The 17,820-nt window shown below is 40.0% G+C and overlaps 1 protein-coding gene across 4 annotated transcripts; it reads right to left on the bottom strand.

The window, feature by feature from the left end:
- Positions 1-3,432: 3,432 nt before the first annotated feature.
- On the bottom strand, positions 3,433-16,055 carry LOC110050773 (solute carrier family 22 member 15-like). 4 transcript variants are annotated; one of them, XM_089275462.1, is made up of 12 exons: positions 15,983-16,025; positions 15,662-15,735; positions 13,066-13,149; positions 9,840-10,123; positions 8,446-8,674; positions 7,462-7,660; positions 6,756-6,971; positions 6,222-6,356; positions 5,276-5,373; positions 4,457-4,568; positions 4,046-4,118; positions 3,433-3,743 (listed from the first exon to the last, which is right to left on the bottom strand). In XM_089275462.1, the coding sequence occupies exons 4-12, from the start codon at positions 10,119-10,121 to the stop codon at positions 3,543-3,545; spliced, it is 1,545 nt and encodes a 514-aa protein (XP_089131588.1). In that variant the 5' UTR covers positions 10,122-10,123; positions 13,066-13,149; positions 15,662-15,735; positions 15,983-16,025; the 3' UTR covers positions 3,433-3,542. The 4 variants fall into 4 exon arrangements, with proteins under 4 accessions (XP_089131588.1, XP_020612394.2, XP_020612395.2 ...); XM_020756735.2 differs by lacking the exon at positions 13,066-13,149 and having other exon boundaries at positions 15,882-16,055; XM_020756736.2 differs by lacking the exon at positions 13,066-13,149 and having other exon boundaries at positions 15,968-16,043.
- Between the last annotated feature and the right edge of the window lie 1,765 nt (positions 16,056-17,820).

The raw sequence follows: 17,820 nt of genomic DNA, 5'->3' as shown, positions 1-17,820 counted from the left end.
CAAACCCACCTAAATTGTTATAAATCCACCCAGAAACATCACGTGAAACAAGGAAACACACACCTGAAGTGAGGTAGGTTTCTCTTTATTTTCTGACTCCCTCGTATTTCTAAGGCAGATAACCGTTTCTCCCATACAAATCCTTGTATTTCGCCTGTTACGTAACCTGAGTACTACGAGAAAATGCAGGCTATAATCCGAACTATTTTTGGCACGTTGATTCTTTTTTATGGAAAATTCTTGCCAAACGTGTAAGAAACTGTAAAAGTCATCCTGTTTCGTGCCAGCCAACGCTATAAAAATTCATAAAGGGATCGAGAAGGACAATAACCTTGAAAATAATTAAGGCGTTGACTTCGGTACCTATCATTCAATAAATAAAGCCCTGGGGGGAGGGGTACCCCTATATATAAGCTATATGGGTATGTGCCGCTGTGAAGGGTGTGATTTTCAGGCAGTTTAGTATTCAGAGTATACAAATCAGACAGTTTTGGTCAAGATTGGAGTATAATTTACCGGAAAAGTGGTCATTGTATGAATAATTTAGTGTAGAGCAGGGTTCTATAATAGAAACTGAAACTCAGAAGTGACTTTGTATGACATTGGTTTAGTTAGAGCATGTATTGGACTAAGTTAGTGATAAAGTTTCTGCATTGAGAATAGCTAGTCTGGGATAGGGTAGGGGGTTGTAGTGCCTAGTCTAGAATAGGGTTGCAAAATCAAGCTGATCATGGTCTAGTATAGGGTAAGGGTTTTATGGTCCCAGTGGCATACCCGACCCAAAGATTTACATTAAGTCTCCCCCGGAGTGTAAAGCCGTTCACAGGCGTGCTCCAGACGTTAGAAGCAGGCAAAAGAAGCGGCAAAAAAAATGGCGATTGTGCGAGACCGATTGTGTGAGTTTACAACCTGAAAAACGTTTCTGTAAATAAAATTCTAGTGTAAGTTAAAACATGGCTCACCTGACGGGGACAGTGCGCTGTTGACTTGTTAGAGAGTGTAGCACAACCGGAACAAAACAATCGATCTCTAAAAAAACGGTTCTGAAGTCCGATGCTTGGTTAAGTTTACAAATACACACCACTTCCATGTATCGTGAGACTCAGATGAGAGTGTTAAGTTATAAGAGAAGATCATATGACACCTGTTGCTCATGTGAGCGAAATATCAGAAACATTGAAAACTCGCCAAGGTCAAACGCCGTACTACACATGAGCCGAACCTAATGACAGTATGGGTCGACTCAAATAATTAAAAGAACGCCTGTTTGAGTTAAACGTCGAACTTAATTCAGTCCAACCGAACTGCTACACCAAATAAATAACAAAAGCGGTCTTGTTGGTCAGTGGTTTTTCAAGGTAAAGTCAAAATGGCGCCTTTGGACCTCATATGAAGATCGGCGTTTGATCCAAAGTCGGTCTTCAGGCGTTATTCACGGCTGGCCAGGCGTGAAGAACGCCTCAGCCGCTCCAAATAAAATCAGTCGAACTTAATTGGGTCAAACGCCGAACTTCACATGAGCCTAATTGGTTGAATTGGATTCGGCTCATGTGAAGTACGGCGTTTGACCCGGGCCTTATACGCTTATTAACATGCCAATGACTTTTGAAATGTTGATCACATGCCGAGAAACGTGTAAGGATGCTTTCTGCATTTTGGGTCAAATTATGTCTGCGTACGTACCTTCGTTGGTTGGCGAAATGCTCACATAGCACACAAAGATAACCCATAAGGCGAATTGCTGCAGGGGCTGCTAATTGTATCCAGTTTTCTGCGATTTTTCAATCTCACGACGACAGAATTTGAAAAGACTTTTCATCACCTGATAACCTTGTGCACGTGTAATATGTTATACGTGTTCACTTTTTTCAGCTTCAGTAGCACCCTCTATCACAGTACTTTGTGACAAAAGTGGACTTCTCAAGTGTATTAAGAAGGACCCATCACAAGTTCTGGTACAAAAACGTTGTACCGAGGTTATTTACATTGTATCGCAAACTTCTGTGCGACAGCTTTCAATATCTTCTCAAAAGAAATCATTTCTAGCAACACCAAATGTCAAAAACAAATTTTGAAGTTCATACTATGAAACACTTGAAAGTACTGGTGAAATGAAACCGATGATGAAATTTAACCTGTGTCTGCGCAATTCCTCTGAACTTTGAAATTTATTTTCTCGAGTTCCCATGAAAAATTGTTTTTGGTGTTATTTCAGGCAGCTGCTTATATCTTTAGCTTTTAGAAAATGCAAAATGGACTGTACTATACTGAAAGTTATTCTGGTACAAGGTCTTTGCCCATTAAAAACTGAAAATGCTCGGTTTGCAATCGGATTTCGCCTTAATCTTTCTACGAGTGAAAATGTCTTTTAGATCTCGACTTTTCCAGGTCATGCTGATTGACAGCGCAAGCTGATGGCAAACTGGCAATGACTGCATGAAGATAATATTCCTCGAAGTAGAAAAGTTCTTTTTCGAGTCAGTTCCAAGTATTGATCGTGATTTTTCCATCAAGCAAGGCATATGGGCTTAAAAAAGCATCGACGTCTGTAAACTAAGTGTTAGGTCTGTAACCCTAACACGCAGTCATGAACCATTCGTTGCCTTTTGTTTTTCAAGCGGCCCGGGACATGTCAAAGGTGCTGCACGCCTGGAAGATGGCGAGCAGGTCGAGTGGAGACCCTGACAATAACGACCGATGACAAAGTTCGTCGAACTAAGACCGTAGTCCCTTTTCGCTTCGTTGTTTTTTAATATTAAGTGTTTTGTTTTAGAATACTTGACGTGAGGGTATGTAGTAACTCTCTAGATTTCTTTAATTAAGTTTTAGTTCGGTTCATAGAAAAGTAAGGAGAAGAAAGAGTTTTAGTCGCGCTTTGTACATTCACGAAGCTATTTATAGCCAATCTCGTCCCCAGAGCCGGCGCGTTTTTTGTCAGCGGTGACCGAACGCGCGCTCTGGACGAAATCAAAAACTGAGACAAGAAAATTCCAATCTCGTCCCAGAGACCGCTTTTCTTTTGGTCAGCACCAAGAACGAGGACTCTGGCAAGTGGCAAAGAGAAGAGTTTGACTTGGGTCATGGGATGTCGGGTACATCCCATGTACCTAGAAGTTTATTCTAACCGGAGCAACCATAGCTACAAAGGGGAATAGCTATGAAGCTAAACTTTACATAGAAAACACAATGCCAAGATTTACGTTGGAAGGTCTACAACCGTACACAGTCTTAGCGCTCTTACACCGTGCGTGAGTTACGTAACTGCAACTTTTCTATTGCTGAGCTGCTAAGACAGAAGTGAACACCTATTTTGTTTATTGCACGTTCAAGACCAAACAAGAAAACAAAAAATAAAGCAAAGAACATTGCTGGGCTTCATAGCCATTCACCTGTCAACTATGGTACAACAAATCGATCTTGGACACTGTAACGTTAAGTAAAAAAAGTTAGGTTTATTGTATGACAAATTGAAATAAAAAACAGTAAAAAATTTTTGGTCTTCAATATTTGGTAAGCGGGTCAAAAAACGTACAGACCGAGGCTTACGCGTTTGAATTTCTCGTTTCATTAACAAGAGCGGAATATTCATCTCCATTTTCGTCGTCATTTTCAGTTCCATCTCCTGGATGCAAATCTTCTATCGTGGGCTCGTTGCGAGTTTCTGGTAATGTCATGCACACAATCGCTGTAACTAGCGATAAGCCGCCCATAATCCCAAATGGCAGGTAACGATTAACAGTGAGCTGTACACAGAATGGAAACAAGTGAAAATAATTGAATAAATCACCTATCACGTAGTTCGCTTAATAATATTGCTGCATAAAATCAACAATGGTCAATTCCCACTATGAGACGCGCTTGCAGGGAATCATGGTACATGATGAATACAACTACCATGATTCCCTGCAGACACATGTCATCGACGGAATTGGCCATTAACCGGACGATCAATTATTCAAGAAGAAACGAAAGAAGGAAGGAGTAAATGATATACTTATATCATACAATAATGATATAATAGACTGTGATGCAAAAATTCGCTTACCAAGAGAGGGGCATAGACAGAAGCAAATGCACTAGTTCGGGCAGCCGCACTTGATGTCCCCATCGCAACAGTTCTGAGTGAAAGAAACAAATTGATTGATCGAGTGACTGACTGACTGACCGACCGATCGGCTCACCTAACTATCTTCTATCCGATGGACGAACAAACAGACTGAAAGACGGACAAACGGACGGAAGGACGGAAGGACGGACGGAGAGACAGACAGACAGACAGACAGACAGACAGGCAGGTAGGCAAGCAGGTAGACAGACAGACACACACACACACACACACACAAGCCTCGTTGAATCAAGCCTCAAGAGTATGCTTTCATATGTTTTCAGAAAAATTGTATTGCTAGAATTTTCCGCTCATTTTAGTGGTAGAAAGCACGTATTATTCATTACTTACCTTACTGTTGTTGGAAACAGTTCTGCAGAGTAAATGTACACCAATGTAAAGGCAATATCTCCACTTAACTTAGCCACGAACATATACATGAAGATTTTTGCAGCCAAGTAACCTGTTAAATCAAACCAGTGAAAATTGCACAAATTAGAAATCAGATCTTCTTGCATAATTCGTTCACTGACTCAAAATTTTACAGTGAATTTTTCTCTGAGTTTCTTTTCAGGCTTATCAATACTTCGGGTTACAGCTGAGTGTCCATCTTGTTAGGGCTTCTCCCGATTTTCACATCATTAAGAGACTAGGAGTATCTCCCCTTCCCCGGATAGGACGCTAATCCACCCCAAGCATTTAATTCATAAGTCCAGATAAGGAGAGGCGCTATCTTGCCCAAGAAAACAACGCTGACTGCAGACTGGGATTGAGCCCACTCCACTCGAAAAGGAGTCCATTCCAGCACGCCATTCCAGCACGTCATTCCAGCACGCCATTCCAGCACGCCATTCCAGCACGCCATTCCAGCACTCCTATGAAAATTTCGCGATCAGTCTCCAGAATAAAGGAAGTGAAATTTCGCCCAAGAATTACGTTTGTATGTTCGCATAAAGTACCTTCTCGCTTTCGTATCAACCCCATGCATTTTACTAATCATAGACCATAATTTGTTGAAGGACAATGACTATTGCCCAAATTTGACATAAGATGTCAAAGAATATAGTATCGAACATCATACTATTTTTACGAAGGATTTCCTCTGGACACATTCACATCTACGAGTGGTTCATAAGCAAACAAAGACTATCCCTTTGAACGACTCTGTACCTTTGTCATTCTCAGCCAGATCTGACAGAAGAAGCGCACCAACAGTTCCCACAGCGCCCCCAAGAAACGACGCCGACACCATTTTTCTTCGACCAATCCTGTTCAAATCAACAAGAGAAAACGTTATGTTAAATATACTCATACTGGCTAAGCTAGTTTCGTAAGGTAAAGTCTGCATGCGAGCCAAGTGGATCATCAGGCTGGAGCTTATCCCGGTTTCTGTAGCATGAAGCGACTAGGAGTATTTCTTCTCCCCCCCCCCCCCCCCCGGATGGGATGCTAGTCCATCGCAGGGTTACCCCCAGCATTAAATCCACCAGTACACATTTATACACCTGGGTGGAGAGAGACACTGAGAGTAAAGTGTCTTGCCGAAGAACACAACACAATGTCCCTGGCCAGGGTTCGAACCCGGACCGCTCGATCCGGAGTCGAGCGCACTTGCCATGAAGTCACCGCGCCTCCCTAGCTTTGTTTCATAGTATTACGTAATTCTTGGGGTTTAGAACTTTAAAACGAACACTTGCAATCAGTTTCTTGTTTCAATAGCAACAGCTTATCAACTATAAAGACAATAAACCCATTCTACACTTGCAATCGTACTGCCTCACCGAGGTATGAATGGCCACAATCGGTTGGGACAGTTTGCGACGTTTTACATTGAGACGGTAAAGTAGGACGCAATTCGAACCCAGGACCAAATTAATTAAAATCGCCCAGCTCTTTCCTCCGTACAGGCTTCTTTAGCATCGCCTTAGGGAACATAAAACGCGTGTTGGATGACGGGAAGAACGAAAGAGGAAATGCGGTCTTCCCTTTTCCCTCTCCTATGGCTTCTCCTTAGCACGCCTTTTCAATCTCTTTTGTACTTAATAACGTCTATGAAGGGTAGCAATTCCCAGAGTAATATCACATGAATTAAAATAAAGAGAACGTCGTCTCTTACTTCAGTGTCAAACCGGCCGAAATAGGATATGCAGGCAATGTGGCAAGAGCAGAAATCGAAATATTGAGGTAAACGTTCCCTCCAAGGAATGGTGCGCTGAATGATATACCCCAGGAGATGAAAGAAGCAGTGAACCTGTTTTGTAAAAGAGAGAAATAGTTTAGTTTTACATAAAGGAAGTAACCGTATAAAAACCATTTGAATACTAAGTAATCACGTTCAGCTGTGTAAAATTACCATCACTTTTTACATCCCAACACATTTTTTCCCAATTAAAGTTATGACAAAAATTTAACTCCAACATAGCGGATCCAGATTGCGGACTTTTATGAAATGTATGACGTCATTAGTTTCAAGCATGGTACATGTATGAACAAACGATAATACGCTTAAAAAGCGAACATGATCCTAAAGTTCTAAAGGCAATTTTGATCCTAAGTAGATGAAATGTTGATAAAACACTAGAGGAAACAGTAAGTCTGTTTTACAAGGTAAAAGCTAATAAAAAAGACTGAGAATTTCATTCATACTTACCACATAAGCCAGGAAGCAAGCGTCTTATGAGTCATTTTCGCTGACGAAAACAAGTCACGAAAATCCCCAAGTCTTTCTTTCTTCTCATCATTGGGTAATTTCAGTATTACGTCCGGCATCTTTTTGCCATTTACCTTGGCGACATTGCATAACACTTTCCTAGCTTCGATCACCCGACCTTTCTTTAAATACCATCGAAAAGACTCTGGGGTGGACCTGCGGGGCAATAACAAATAAATTAGGAACCGGTAATTACGAGAACAACATCGGCAATCGGCATGGATAATAAAATATATAAACTAGTAAATTTTGCAAACTAGTGGACAGGACACTTCACTCCAAGAAAGTCTCTCACCATCCTGCATGTCAGGGCAAACTCACAAAATACTGAGCGGGAGTTTATTTCCGATGGACTGCTGATAAGTTGGTATATTTATAAAAAGCTAAGTGTTTCACTTTCCACACACCCCAACATACAGTTTTTAAAAAAAAAAAAAAAGACAACTAATACCTCTGTTACTATGGATTACGACTCATTTCTCAGCAACGTAGTTACACCGATCTTCTGCCCATATTATTCCTTTAAATCAATTCTTAAGGTTTTATCTGTTAACAGATCAGCACATTTACAATGAACGCCCAGGAACAAACGTTTTGCAAAGGTGTTTGCCAAGAAACCCAACAAAAACAAGTTCTGGTTACTCACAACCAACAAGGCACCAATAAAATCCCTGGAGCTCCAGATAACACTGTTAATTTTCTCCAATCTCTGATGAAGTATGCCATTCCTGCTAAACTCACGATGGCCGCCACAAAACCGAGCCAAATCAGAGATCCGGAAGTGCTTCTATGGCGAATTCCAGAAAACTCAGTTGCTAACACGAATACCGGAATACTGAAAGCACCTACAACAATATAAATAAATCAATAATGTTAATTAGATCTGAGGTAGGTTTTAAAAGCTAATTGCACGGTACGCTGTCAAGTCATTATCATCTGTGAAAAAAAAAAAACAGCTAACGAGCACATCACTGTCCAATGACCAATCGCATTAAATGTCTTTACACCTTTACTATTAAGCCTTTTTTTATTCCAAATTCAAACCGTGATGTTTTGATTTCAATTTTCATAATGAAGACAAATTATTATTATTAGGCCAGCGATTCTCGATATTTCCAGATGGTGCATCTTACGTTTTCCCGCCCTTTTGTTTCCATGCTCGACGCCGACCGCATCTGTTTGCTTTACTGAAGCCCCGTCCACACTACGCCGAAGGAATGTGTAAACGGGGGTTTCACTCTGAAAACACATCAAATGTTTTCCGTCCACACTACGCCGTAGGAAACTAAAAACGCAACAATCACTGCTCATTTTGGATTTGTGTTTGAGGAAACCTCGGTCAGGGAAATCACATGATTATCGTGACGTCATCGTTTTCGAAAAACTCCGTTTCCAAAATGTTTTCCCTGCACACCAAAACGAAAAGCCGGCGTTTTAAAATTCCTCCGGTTTGAAGAGCGTTTTCGAAAAGCTCCGTTTTCGTGACGGATTATTGTGGACGGTAGACCTAACCGAAGAAAAAAACATCCGTTTTCAATTTCCTCCACCACAGTGTGAACGGGGCCTGATTCACTTAGGTTCACTGACCAGATGTATTTACTTTGGTTTTAGCTTTGATACGCTTGCTTACCAATCATGAATCCAGTGATACCACGACAGAGGGCAAACACCCAGAACGATGGAGCAAAGGCTGAAGCGAAGTTAAAAGCGCAGCAAAGAAAACCACAGATGAACAGCGGGTACTTCCTACCAAACTTGTCAGATATGCTACTCACAAAAATGCTACCAATAAAAAATCCCAAGAAGATCACAGAGGTTGAGATAAATCCAAATGAACCACGTTTGCACACCAGTTCAAACTGCGGAAGAAGTAGTAAGAACATAGAACATTAATGCGTTTATGTTGGTCGTGGACGGTTGGTTAGGAATCCCACGTTACTGGAACCAGAGATCCAGTCCACTGGTACGGTTAATTTTTACTGTACGATCGTGATAGTGGCGAGTTTAAACCACCCCCCCCCCCCCCCCCGCTGTGCTTGTACATCCACAATCAAGGACAAATTTGTCTGGACGGGTCTGATCTTCTTTGCCTCTAAAAAGCTGCTTTGCAAGATTTCATAAAAAGAGTAGAAACAGAACTGCGACAGAGACAGTAGAGAAATGTCCCAGCTATTTTGTGTGTGATTTCAGCTGTGCCTCCTTCCAGAAGGTCCAGAAGGGATTTGCAATATGTTTCACCATTACACTAACCCTTAACCCTGGACAGCAGGTACACTGCTCACTGCTCGATCGTTCTTTTTCATGACCTTGACGTAATGGAAGCAGAAATTGTCCCTTTCGGCCACTAAATTTCCGAAAGCTACAATTTATAAATAATTATTGGATGAGGTTTTTGTGACTGATATCCAGAATAATCAAAGTCGAGGTAGGGGTTTTCGGCCGAAGCCGAAGGCTGAGGCTGATAACCCTTACCGAGACGTCGATTATTCTGGATATCACAAAAACCGAATCTAATAATTGTTTTATTATACATTGAACGAAAAAAATGGAAGTCATGTTTTTGCTTCTTCAATGACGGCAAGCAACACAAAGCGCGCGAACTTGACATGATTACCCGTGACCTTGAGTGTCCTTGACATAATTATTGTATAATCTGCAGATATGACGTCACAGGCGCTGATTTCGAAAATTTACTGTACGCTTTCGGCCAATAAGAAAAGAAATAGTGAGTTCAATGTATAATAAGTACTGTTATTCAATTGATGTCTTGGTTATGGTGTGGCATCAGTTACAAAAGATTATCGTCAATGATGACCAATCATGGACCCGACATCTCGATCAACTTAATTATAAGTCCAACTTTCATTTTATACAATTTTATTTTTGTGACTATTACTGCCCTTTCTCACGTCAGATATCCATTCGGACACGGTGGAAACAAAAATCAAAATTTTCTGATTCTAATCGAATACTAAATACTTAGCAAAGTTCACAATAAAATCCATGTTTGTACATGTACCTTACCTCGGTGACGACTGACGTGAAATCATTTCCAAATTCCCAATCTTTTCTGGGAATATCACATCTGTAGGAGTAGTTATCATCTCCGAGTCTTATAGTCTCCGTAAAGGGACATGTGGCGTTATTTTTACATTTCCAGCCTGGATCCGATGCAATAAACACCATGACCATCACAGGTATGCCCCACCAGAACATATAAGCCAGGTTGCAAAATACGTTGAGCAGAATTTGGTAGCGGCCAAAGCTGCCAATGCTCTCTAACAGCTCATCAGTGCTTAGTTCCATTTCTACAAGAAAGAAGTAAATAACACTACTATCTAGCTCGCTAATGTTGTTGATAATATTTACTTGCTAAGATGTAAACGTCAGTGGGAAAAAGGGACATATACTAGTATTGGGTTCCCTAACGGTCAAGCACAAAACTTCAGCGCCACTTCAGTCGTGTTTTCGTGGCCTCAGAAGTTCTTAACAGCTTAAAGTGAGAGACTATCGAAAAAAAAACGCTATAAAAAGAGAAGTATATGCGTTAAACCAAATTGCGAGGCGATAAACCACATGTAGGCGTATGTAAAGTAATTTTCGTATTTTGTTATTGCAGTCAGAGTTGAACGTTTGTTTTGTTAAGTTGTAAGTCCAAGCTCATTTTATTTTTCTGACCCTTATTCCATTTACACAAAATAGTTTTAGCTAAAAGAAATACAAAATCAAAAAAAAAACAAACAAACAAATGCGAAATTACATGAAACTAGAAAAAAAAGTGTGTAATAGTCAAAGGAGCAAAAGCTTTCGAGCCGGCCATTACCACTGTTTACCTTACGACCAATACAGGTGGGCAGGCATTGACTAGCAATTGAGATATTCCTTTGTGTGACCAAAATATCGAGACCACCACAATAGTTCAGTGTTGTAACGTATAGGAAGATACGGGTTTGCTGCTATGAGAACCTCCCAGGAGTTTTGGGAAACAAGGGAATTTGATCATTTACTTCAAAGGAGGGATACTGTTTTTGGACAAATCTGAGGAACAAAAGATATCCGCGCTATGACCGCGGAAACACAGGAGAAAATGCGGCATTTTAAGGGAATGAAGTCTTTTTCCACACAACAAAATATAGATAAAACAGAGATTTAAAAAATGTAGTGGTTCATGAACGAAAATTCACTGAGTTAAAAAGAGTTCAAAAGCCTAATATGATATTTCATATCACCAATTTTTCACGAAATTCAATACTAATTCCGCTCTCAATCATATCTAAACCCACTGCTTTTGGACCTCCTGTAAGCAACCACTTGACAGATTATTAATAGAGCGTACATTGGATACCAAAGGGTGTTGTAACATTATCGCATTGTTGGGTAGTACAAGAGACGGAAATTTCTCAATGAGAAGTACCAGATTTTTTTCTCGAAATTGACTTTTCACATGAGTAAAACAGTTGAACTATGGGGTAAGTCTCTGCAATTACCGTATGCTAATGAGGCAAAATTTTGACCCAATATGGTCTTAGCTCTCGTAAGCGACCACCACCCGTAAGCGCTTACGGGAGGTTCGACTGTAGATGAACTAATTTGGATATAAATTGAGATCTTTTACGTAAAGAGGGAAGAGTATCGGACCCAAAATTGAACCTTGAGGAACAACGTTTGAGTTTTCCAAAGGTGTTGAATCTCGGTACCATTAAAAGAAACGAACATGTTTCCCCTTTAGGAAACGTCGAATAAAAACGTAAACGTCGAAACAATAGGAAAGAAAGAGAAGATTTATCCGGGTTGATATCTTATCAGCACAGCTATGGAACTCGAAAGAAACCGAAACCGCTATTACTGTCTTGAAATTGAAATACAAATGGCGTCGTGAGTGTCACTATCAATCAAGGATTCTTTTTTCTTTTCTTTTTTAAGCCGAAAAAGCAAAATAAACTTACTTCAGTTGTTGGTTAAAAAAGGACATAATCTTTATCCTTCCAGTTTCTTAATTGTTTTGTATGTAAGCTAAATGAAGACAGGCTGAACTCCCGGGGGGTACTTCCAGAAAAATTTGGTGGGGGTGTGCGGCCCGCTTCCCAAAATCCTTACCCTATTTATGACCAAAATCTGCAATTTTCCCTACCTTATTTATGACCTGACCAAAATTGCGATACCCTATTTATAACCGTTGCGGCTGACACAGTTACCCTAAACATAATTTTTGAAAGGCTCTTGTTGATGGCCTTATCGACCCTTTTTAAGACCAAAACGGCTTAATCGATACCCTATTTATGACCAAAGCGGCTGAAAAACCATACCCTTTGGGGCCGCACATGTCTATATAGCCCATATAAGGGGGGGGGGGGGGGGGGGCGCTTAACTCCACCACTGCCTCTTGTCATACTTCAAACATAAGATACCTGTGATGTTGTAGTACACTGCTATAGGCATACTCGTATTGAAAATTAACAACGATAGTGACTATTAGTTTCGTTTCCTCAGAAACATGTTTTGGCTTCAAGAATGAGGTTATCAGTACTATCCAATCAGAGTTAAGTTTGTAATTGGCAATGTAAACGTACTACTGATAAGCACACGTTATTTATAGTCACAAACATAAATCAGTGAAAATTAAAATGTACCACAAATTGAACTGAAGTTTTGACGAGTGAAGTGATTCTTTACTACATTTTTAAAACCGATCTGATCCGACGTAAATAAAAGCAAACTTTCCGCCAAAAATTCAGGGCGTAGAAACAAAAAGTAGCATGGTAGTACACCATTTCAACTGTTTATCTCATACAAAAATAGGGAATTAACCTTCAAATTCTCGTTTATCATTATTATAATTATTGCAAGACAAACCTGCAACGTGGACCTTCAACATAAATAAAAAAGAAAATGAAATGTATCTTCGAGGGATAGACTCTGCCACAATGGCCCACAATATGTGGCGCACTAGCTGGACAGTTAACAAAGTTATATTCAATGATCAAATGTACCAGTATATTTTATGCCGATCAAAGCAATTTTTGCGGGTTTTTTAGCGTTTTTTTTTTTCCAACCGTCAATGAAACGAACAAAAATCCTCTACATCAGGGATAAACTCAGTACAGATAAAATGCAGAAAATAAACTTCAGTTTATAGGATGAAAACACTAGGGAAGAAAGCACAGTACAATTACATGTATGTGTAGAAATGGAGCCACTGAAATCAATAATGCAATGTATTATGTAACAACACAAAAAACTCTTGACTTACATGTATACGAGACCAGAATCAGTAAATTATCCAGGGGGTGAGCAGGTGTTAACTTTGTGACCAACATTGTGGGAGAACAGAGAACTATGAAGTCACACAAGGATATCAAGATGAGACTACTATGCATGATCTTGATTGGCATGGTGGAAAGCAGCAATGTGTTTGGCCCCAAAATAACATGTCATGCTGGTGCATGGGGCTAAACTGCATTGCACTATCAAGATTGCCAGCTCTGGCAGGCCTAATTTACCCTGAGGAAATGCCTCGTGAATGCTTTCAATTCACAGAGGAACTATAATAAAGAGATTGCAGTAAGACAGTGCAAATCATGCAGACAGTAGGACTGGTATGTCAAAACCTCTGGGATACAGAGACAAGGCAGTTAAGTTTATTTTAAACAGCACTTTTTTAAAAATGAAAAATTTGTCCAAAAATGGTAGGTTTCTCTATTCCATGTTGTTGGCAAACAGGAAATACACCATCGCGTGATATTCAAAACTCAACTCACATTTAGCGAACTAAAAATCTTAATGATGATCTTGGATACATCAAGGCCTTGATAAGTGTTACTCTTAATATTTGTTAAATGCTTTTACAAGCTACTGATCCTCCAGTGTGTACCTAAATATCGAAATTGTCGGCTTTCCTGTGAAGCGGTCATACATGTAGTCCAAAATTAAGAATTACCAATCCGTCTGAGGTTTTAGTTTCATAAGACCCCAGCCTGATCAATCGATGAAACTGATAATCGATAACAATCAACAGCAATCGATAACAATCAATAACAATTAATTGATCAACACCAGAAATTGATGACCAATCGAAGAACAAATATTTTGTATTATCATCGATTGCCATCGATTGTCATCGACTGTCATCAAACTGTCATCGATTGTTATCGATTATCATCAGTTGCCATCAACAGTCATCGACTATTATCGATTCCCATCGATTATCATCAACTAGCGATTTGATTGACTTCCATATTTTTTGGGCAGGTATATAAAATAAATATTGTATCTAGACTTGCCAAAGAAGTTACTAACACAATAAGCGCTACGCTAGTTACTTCTACTCTAACTTAGCCGGGAACTTAGGTAGGTCAGGAGAGTAAAATGAGGAAAGATGGTCGATGCTGAACGCATATGGTGTTGACACGTTAAATAAACACCCAGCAGGAAATGACCAATGTGTAATACCACTTTATGTCAATGTTGTAAGTTAAAACCCCGGGATTAAACGTAACAAATGCTTGGCTGCCATTTCCCTTGTGAACAACAGCAACAATACTTTCCTGATCTTCATAACAGAACCAAATTCAAAACTATAATTCTTTACAAAACATAAACCGTGACTGCAATAAAAATGTTCCCACTGGTGTAACGGATACTTTGCTCCTTTGTTAAAAGTTCACCAGTTGGTAGAGTATTTTCATTCCCTTGATATGTTCTTTCAAGAATTATCCATAGTGCTAATTGCATTGAAAGTGATCCTGCTAAATAATAGCAATCGATAGCAATTAGAGAACTCGAGCTTGTGATTATCGATTGGTCATAGATTGGCCGATAGCGATCAATAACAACTAACCAATTGTCATTGATTGATATCCATTGACCAATTGGATTTCCCATCATCAATTGTCATCAATTGATCAGGCCAGAATAAGACATAAAAAAACTCTCAGAACTTGTCGTTTAGCCAAGATGCAGCCCGACAAGATACTTCGTTAAGTAACAGAGCATGTTTGAATTTCAAAGCTTTGTGTTGCATGACATGACATCCCGATACAAAGTTCTACAAATTTGGGTAAAATACTTTTTTCCAAATAACGTGCATATGAAAAACCGCACAGACCTAAATCATCTATCATATTCCAGATTCTTGATCTTATTCATTGAATGGTTACGACTTTTATTTTTGATGGTATGACAGTGAAAACCGGCAATGGCCACAAGCGTCGTTGGTGTCACGCAACGCAAAAATGGCGACCCCAACTGCGATCGGTGTTGTACGATTACGAATACTCAAAAACAATGGAAAAGTTAAAATAATTTTACCACACGAGATATTTAAGGGTGCTTTTCAGGTCCATAGTTTTAAATAAGGTTAGGAGAATAGAAAAAAACTATTTGCGCGTTGACTCAGTAGCGGAACATAAAGTACGGACGCTTATAATTCTTATGTAAGCGTGATAACTGTTTACAGTTTCTGCAGACGCAATAAATGTAGATGTACATGTTTCGAGCTTCTTGGGCTTCATGCGATGTTTCCTGGTTTAGAACAGTTAAAAATAAACTTCATTTACACTAATAATTTATCGCTTGCATCAAAAACCTTCATTGAAATAAACTGGGGTTTTGCCACAAACGCTATGAGCGCTTTCGAAGAGTAGAGGGAGGAAGCGAAATGACCTAAAATATAGACTGTACACTTTGGTCAGTCAGTATTAAAGCGATTCGTTCGCTGAAATGAGCCGAGAAGGGCGACGAAGGAAGTCAGGAATCAGGAAACTGTGCTGACAAACTACAATTATAGATCGGATCGAGAAAACGTTTAAAAGATAAAACTAAAGCGGAAGTTAGGAAGCTCGACTCACCTGAGGACATGGCGTCTGTTGACTCGAAAACTCCGAAGCCTTTTATGAAGCCAGGTTAAGAGAACTCCCCATACCTTTAGTAAGAAGCAGAAACACACCGCTCTTTATGACGTTGTGTTATCCAATCTTTTTGATGAGATTCACATACGATATCACGATATCATATTCATTTGTATGACCGCCGACAGAGCAAAGCTGAAGTACTTCATGTACTCGATACCTGTATTTTGATACCTATCTCGGGCCACTGGACGAGAAATTTAATTATACCAAGATTTTAAGGTGGCTGAACACAGTTTTTGATACCTGTGTTTGATTCACCTTTTTCTCTAAAACCCTTGATCCCTCGGTCGTCAAAAATGGAAGCAAGCAAGTTAACAACATAAACTTTGTTTTTTTTATGGTTAAGCTGACGTATGTGCCATTGCCATGGCAACATGAATAAATATAAACAGGCCTTCAAAATCGGTTTTGTTTATTTGTAGAAAATCTAGTCATTAGTTTTTCTTTATAATTTACATGCAACAAGCTTGTAACGATTCTCACAAGTTAACTCCATTTTGCTAATAATTCAACAGAGAGATCTTTAATTATCCCTTGTTGACGGTTAACTGAAATATCTAGAATTTCCTTTGCTAAAGTTCAATTATTTTCAATATTCCAGTCACTTATTTCCTAAAGTATTTTCGTGCTACATTTCGTGAAATTCTAAGGAGTGGTTCTCGAGAAATAGGCGTATTTCCGAGAGTGCAATTTCTCATTCAATCGCAATCTTTTGACTTACTACGCATGCGCTGCATTTAACTGGGTTCTTTCGGTAACAAAGAAAAAGCTGAGAATTGCTGGGTTCTTTGCATCGTTAACTTTCCTAACATATCTTTGTAATAAAAGACTAAAGCCATCAATACACTGCGTTTAATTATAGAGAAAAATAGCACAGATAGTGCGGGTATTGAGAAAATAAAAGGATCGCTCTATTGACGGCATGTTTGTTTTCTGCAATCCTTGTGCGCGCGCTGGATTGCATCAGCGAAAGCGCGCGCAAAAACTGTGTTCGGCCACCTTAACTATGTTCAACCCTGGTTTCCTTCCCCAAAGTATGCGCTGGTTGATCTCTAACTCAAGCCGTTTGATCGCAGCTCCTACGGAAGTTAACAACAAATCAGAGAAAAACACACTGAGACTGCGCAATGCAGACTGTAGGTGCAGATTCCGATGGTACTGAAAATTCAGTCTGCCGACCGGGATGCAGTCTGCCTACGGACGTTTAAGGCATAAATCGCGTTGCCATTTCTATTATCGAGAGCTAATCGTAAGTAGACTAACCTATGCGTTTACATTCAGGCTAATCAAAGTGGGATAAAGTTCCTGTTAGCTCGAATAACACTCAGGTCAGCCTGTTTTTGGCTAGCTCTCGATAGTTGAAATGGTAGCATGAAATATACTTAAAACGTCTGCAGTCAGCAATTTGCCCCTAGCCTGATAAGTCTGTATCTGTCCCCGTTCTTTAGTTACTCTAATAGAACATTTTTAGTCAGCTCCAACCGTGAAAAGTAAAGAAAAGAACGGAAATGAAGTCAGAAAGAGTGTAAAAAAAAAGCCAAGAAATCTGAATTTAACGCATTTTAATTTTTCCTGCTAACAGAAAACTCCAGCGAAATACAGCTTACCAAGAGAGGGTGGGAAGCGAGCAGCAACTTCGTTTACGTACTTTTTCAAATGCGCAAGAACAGATCTTCTCTTCCAGGGGCTTTCACCCCCTCTCCCCACCCTCCCGCCGCCCCCACCTCAAATTCATCAAGACATGGTAGTCAATGGTGAACTCCGCCATTTTTCCTCCCGTGCTTGCGAAAGCAAATTCAAAAAAAATCCACAGATAATGTTGAGGAATTTCGCCGGAATTTCGCCGAATTTTGTCGGAGAGAGATATGGGTCAGATATGAGTCACAGGTAGTCGCTGGCGTTCGGCTGGTTAGGAGCTGCGCGAGCCTGCGTAGCAAGCGTTCCCATACGAAGAGCTTTTCCGCATTCTGGTGGCGCGTAAATAATTGGAAGGAGAGCAAAACTCGGAAACGCTTGCTACGCAGCCTAGAGCTGCTCAAAACCCCGGGGGGTACTCCCAGAAAGGTTGGTCGGGGGTGTGCGGCTCACTTCCCAAA

This window comes from Orbicella faveolata, unplaced genomic scaffold, assembly GCF_042242905.1.
Source record: "Orbicella faveolata isolate gen_17 unplaced genomic scaffold, um_ofav_v1 contig_36, whole genome shotgun sequence".
Classification (NCBI taxonomy): domain Eukaryota; kingdom Metazoa; phylum Cnidaria; class Anthozoa; order Scleractinia; family Merulinidae; genus Orbicella; species Orbicella faveolata.
Note: the sequence above shows the minus strand (reverse complement) of the source record. Positions and strands in the feature narration are given on the sequence as shown.